The sequence below is a fragment of the Desmodus rotundus genome, chromosome 10, assembly GCF_022682495.2.
Source record: "Desmodus rotundus isolate HL8 chromosome 10, HLdesRot8A.1, whole genome shotgun sequence".
Classification (NCBI taxonomy): Eukaryota; Metazoa; Chordata; class Mammalia; order Chiroptera; family Phyllostomidae; genus Desmodus; species Desmodus rotundus.
Window position 1 is genome coordinate 34969485 of NC_071396.1, and position 5336 is coordinate 34974820.

Below are 5336 nucleotides of genomic sequence, written 5' to 3' on the forward strand. Positions count from 1 at the left end.
GGCACCAATATTTGTCACAGGAGAGGGCTCTAGAAGCCCTGCGCCCAGCACAGGGCAGGGCTCAGCTCCTGTGACAGATGGCTGAGCTCAGAGACCGGCGCCCTGAGGCCCCTGGTGCGGCTGAGCCCACAGAGACCCCGGGGACTGTGCACCCAGGGGGAGGGTCTCTTCAGCTTCATCGTCCAAAGGGTTGGATCGTGAGGACGTGGGACTTCCAGCCTGGGGTCTATGTGACACGTGACCTTAGGAGGCTGCAGTCACCACTTGGTCCAGTGCAGGCCCACAGGGTGTCTCGAGAGTAGGATCGGGAACAAGGGGACCTGTCCTTGTGCCTGCTGGTGCCAGGAAGCCTGCCTCCATTTGCATCTCCGGGGGAGGAGGACACACACTGTGTGGCCTTTGGGGCAGGCAGCCGCCACCAGCCTTGGAGGGCGCTGGCTACAGAAACAAGAGGCCCCGTCATGGAATCAACAGCTCGCACCCCAACCCTTGAGGTAGTGGTGGGGGGCCCAGGGAGAAGAGGGAAGGGCTCACCTTTTCAGGAGGGTACTGCAGGGCGGGGATCTTCTCCTCCAGGTGGTCCAGGCCCCGGCAGGCCAGCTCATTGGCAGCTATGACTGAAGCAAAGGGCCAGGCTGCGGTGAGCCCATCTGCGCCGGGAGGGCCCAGCAGTGGCCTCTGTGCCAAGGAAGGGCTGGGGCCTTACCCCCAGCCCTACTCTCTCCGGAGCCTCCCGGGACCTGCGGCCCTCTCCCACCTCTGGCCCCCTTCCACCGTGACGCCTGGAGACGGGCCAGCTTCTGCCACTGGGGTGGGAGCCCAGGAGTGACACAGCCCCAGCCACAGCCATGTGCGGCTCCAGGCCCGTCGCAAGCTGCCTGAACCCCAGGTCCCACACTCTCAGACGTGGACTCAGGGGGCCTGCCTTGTGGGGCCGTGAGGAGAAAGGGACAGAAACTATGTGAGTCAGCAGCAAATGCTGGGCTGGAGCAGAGGGGACAGGGGAGGGGCAGCCGGGCCCTGGGCTCTCATTCTGCTAGAGCCGTGCGTTGTGGTCACAGCCAGCCCAGGCCCCAGCCCACCCAGGCCTTTCCTCTGAGCCTCCAGGAGTGAGATGGGCAACAGTGGGAAGGGGGCACAGGGTGGAGAAAGGAGTGGCCCCGGGAGCGGGCTCTGCAGTCACAATCGGAGGGCAGTGTTACAGGACATTTACAGAGCATCTGTCCTCCTGTGTGCTCCTCCTCCAGAGACCTCAGTCCCATCACAGCATGGTTAGCAGCCAGCCCAGACCACACAGCCGTCTCCTGGGCCCCGGGAAGAGGCCTGGGCAGCGGGAAGGCAGGGAGGCTGGCCCAGGGCCGGGGTCTTCCTCCCTCCAGGCCTGTCCCCCTGGCTGGCGGGCCCCTCGGCCACCCGGAGTTAGCTCTGACCGCGATGGTGGGAAGTCCGAGGCTTCTTGGAGCTGCTGCAATGTCCCTTGGCCCTGTCCAGAGCTGGAACTTGGAGACCGTTTTTTAATGGGAGCCGAGCAACCTGAGCAAGGGGCAGGTCTGGTCCGGCCCTGGCTGCCAGCTCTCTGCTGCCCCCACCTGTCACGAACTGGTACCTCTGGGCCCAGAGGCCTTCCCAGGGCCCTCCCCTCCCACAGCCCTGCAGGCAGGCCCATCGCGGTAGCCCTAGGAGAACGCCCGCTGGGCACATAGAGAGGAGGAGAGGTACGTCTGTGCCTACATCACACCTAGGGGGCCCTGCCCTCTGCAGCGACAGCCGAGAAGACCAGGTAATGAGTCACGCAGACTCACAGGCGATCGGACAGAGGGATGGGCAGACACGGAGACTGGTAGGCCAGCTGAGATCACTCACACTGAGTGGACAGCCTGCGGACCACCGGCTCCATGCTCCAGGCGGCCAGGCTGCTGGCGCCCTGCACGCCCTTCTCGTAGGCGTTGCACACGGAGGCTACCAGCGGGTGGGCCTCCTTGGTGCTGGTGTAGGTCTTCTGCACACACTCGCAGGTGCCGCTGACCACGGGCAGCTGCAGGACCCGCTGCAGCACGTTCTCCTGCTCCTGGCACGGGGGAGGGGCGGGAGGACGTCCACATGGCAGCCGGGCCCTGGAGCCCTCTGGTGAGCCACCCCCCACGGCCGGAGCCTTGCAGCCTAGGCTTGACCCCCAACACCAGACACGCTGTCCCCACCCCCTTCCCACACACAGCAGCACAGGCTGCACCTCTGGATGCCAGAGGGGCCACTGCCACATGACGCCCTGGTTCCGGCATGCGGTGGCTCGGCCCTGAGTGGACATGCGCCTGGGGACACAGGGCACAGGCTTCTGCCCCAGGTCCCTTCTCCTCTCTCTCCCAGCCAACATTTCTGTCCCTTTTCCCCAAAGTCCTGTTTTTCGTAAGCACCTTTGCCCGCTCCCCAACCCTGGGCCTCTCGCAGAGCCCCACAAAATGCAGTGAAGGCAGGAAAAACGCTCCCTGGACTTCAGTGTCTCCTGCTCTGAGGCCCCTGAGCCTCCTCTCGCGGCCTCTTCCTGCCCTGGTGCCCACACCACCAGCCCCCCACAGAAGCCCAAGTTACTCACAGGGCGGTCTCCATCCAGCAAGGTCGGGCCCTTGTTGACTGCCATCGTAGCTCGTCAAGCTGCAAAGCAGAGCACCCAGGGCCGTCAGCAAACCTTCCGTGACAGACTCGGGGGTCAGCCCCCACACCTCACGACCCCCATGGGGCCCAGGCTGCCCGGGAGGGGAGCGAGCTCAGTGCCCCAAACAGAAGGCATTGGATCAGAGGGGGAAGTCACAGAGGAGCAGCTGCTCCTTGGAGTCCCACAGGGATGCGGCGCCCGCAGCCTGCCTGTCAGGACGGGCGCTCCTTACAAGGGTCCAGGGTGCAGAGCAGAAAACGAAGGTCACTTTAAGAGTTAAGAGGTTTTAGCTGAAGTTTCGGGGCTCCTAAGACAAGCGAACAAAACAGACTAGGATAGGTTCCAGGCTTAGTCTTTTTTTTTTCTTTTTAATGAAAAAGTTCTGCATTAAATCCTCTCTTTCTAAGCAAGCGTATCTGCCGGTCCTTCCCTCCATGCCCAGCCAGGCGGGAAGGTGGTCACTGGTGAAACCCGCGGTCCCGGCTGCTTTCTGAAAAAGCTAGTGGCCCCGGACCATCAACTACACTCTTGCCCATCCATCCACCGGGCAGGCCTCCGCGGGAAGATTCCCAGGAGACCCTGGCCCTCGGCATCCTTCCCTCAACTCTCAGAGACCAACCAGGTAAGGCAGGTCGTGCAGGTGTCCTGGGACCACGTACTCACTCTGGCTGCCGCCGCCTCCGTGCCAGAGCCCAGGCTGCAGAGTGCCGCCTCTGACAGGGACAGCTGCAGTCCCTGAGAGGAGTCTTGGGCAATGCTGCTGACACCTCCCAGCTGGGGGAGGGCAGAGGGGAGGAAGCCCGGTCCCTGGGTTGCCACGGTTATGTGACCCAGGGTCCCTGGGGCACGGCCTAGGTTCTGTAAGATGTAGCCAACTAGGAGGGAGGTGGGCGGCGGAGCGGAAGGGGCTCCAGGCTCCGAGCAGCGACTCCTGTAGCCACGGCCCCTTGGTTCTGTGACATGTTTCTGGCCCTTCTCAAGAACCTGTTTTCTGGAAACAAGGTGTTAGGCTCTGTGGCGTTAAATGCATGAGCTCTGAAGCTCCGTAATCTCTGGCTCCTTTTCCCTGAGGGTCCTGTGGGACTGTTTTCCACCCTGTCCTCATGACTCACTATCAGGAGAGAAATTCTGAACGGTGAGATTGAGCCCCGCTCTGTTTATGACGACAGGCTGCTCTCAGTGGAGAAGAGAACCAGAGCTAAGGCTGACTCCCCGAGTCGAGCCTTCAAGGGAACAATTTCAACCCCTGTAAATTCCTAGATCTCAGGGCTTGTGGGACTTCAGCTGGTCTGACAGGCCACCAGGACCCACAGCTGGAGAGCCACCTGGATTCTGTCTAGGCTGGAAAAGTGAGTATCGACCAGGAGTCTGTGGCGGACCAACAACTGGCAGCTGTCGCCTCGCACCCCCTCCTTAGCGACGGGTCAGATCTTCCCCAGGGTCCAGGCATGGGAGGACTCCCACGGCTCTTGACTGTCTCAGGAGGGCCTTTTAATGAGGATGGACAGCAGCAGAACAGAACTTCCCGCCCTTGCTGTGGATGTGGCTCTGTCTGCCGTCCACTCTAAGCTGTAAGCTGCGGGCAGTGGAGACTGAGGCAGAGGCAGGGTGGGGAAAACAGTTTTACGACAGACCCTCGGGAATCCATTCTGCGTCTGGGATGCAGTAAAACAGGAAGCACGGAGTCAGGAAGGGGAGAGCGTGCTGGCAGGGAGCCTCCAAAGGCAGTCCGGTAATACCCGACACAGTTAATACTTAGGGCTCCAACCTGGACTTCCGAACCTGAGGCAGTGATGGAGGGCAAGGGGAGTGCCTAAAGGGGCGGCCTCTGCCCGGGCTCTAGGGTCCAAAACACGTGACCCACGGGCCGTGTCTGGAGAGAGAACCCGGGCCAAAGGGCACCCTCCGCCTCTGGAGCTGTGGCCGCGGGCCAGAGGGAGCGCTGGGCTCCACGCCTGAACGCTCTGCTGCCAGGGCCGCTCCTTGGGCGCCATGGCAGCGAGTCCAGGACGTGGGTGAGAGGGGAGCATGGGAAAGGGCGTGCAGGGCCCCCCGGGAAGAGCCCAGCTGCTGCAGCCTCAAGGACACAGGTACCTTCCTTTCCCAGCCCCGTGGGCCACCACGCCCCTCCACCACCACCATCACTGCATGAGCAGTGGACTCCAAAAGTAAGCACAGTGCTCAAATGTTCATTATTGAAGATCAAGTTCTCAGGCGACAGGTTCAGTGGTGAGTGTGCTGGCTGGACAGCTATTAGGAACGCCTTTTTTTTAAATCACTAGTGAGTGTGGAAGCTTGGAGTTGGGGAGGGACCGATTACAAAGAAGAAAGACACACAGGGAGGCAGGTACTGGGGTGCACAAATTCTAGGTTCACCCCAGATTCTAAAGAGGCGCGTCCCCCAAACTCCCCATCACTGCCTTAACTTGGAGAGGACAGAGGCCCACCACGGACGCCACCGTGACCAGCCACCAGGCAGAGCCCCAACCCCACGGACGGGCTGCTGCAGGGGCCCCTCCTGGGCAGCAGTCTCAATGGGGCCACCTTGGGGGTCTTTCAACCTAGGTGGTCTACACCTAAAGCCTTCCTCCTCCGCAGCATGGGTCTCCCAGGCCCTCTCCACCCACTGCGCAGACTGCCTTCCTGGGGACCCTTCGTCCCCAAAACACATTCACAGATACAGGAG

The 5336-nt window shown here is 61.9% G+C and overlaps 1 protein-coding gene across 8 annotated transcripts in view; it reads right to left on the reverse strand.

The window, feature by feature from the left end:
- The window catches only part of PLIN1 (perilipin 1), a 49928-nt gene that overhangs the window by 4008 nt on the left and 40584 nt on the right, over positions 1–5336 (reverse strand). For 4 of the 8 annotated variants that reach the window (XM_053913051.1, XM_024561695.3, XM_045196561.2 and 1 more), the window contains exons 2-4: positions 2591–2649; positions 1864–2068; positions 535–617 (exon numbers count right to left, since the gene is read on the reverse strand). In XM_053913051.1, the coding sequence (XP_053769026.1) occupies positions 535–617; positions 1864–2068; positions 2591–2635 (333 nt within the window). In that variant the 5' untranslated portion in view covers positions 2636–2649. Of the gene's footprint in view, positions 1–534; positions 618–1863; positions 2069–2590; positions 2650–2882; positions 3207–3269; positions 3289–3309; positions 3599–5336 lie in introns of those variants that run through there. The other 4 variants (XM_045196560.3, XM_045196558.3, XM_045196562.2 and 1 more) reach the window with 4 other exon arrangements.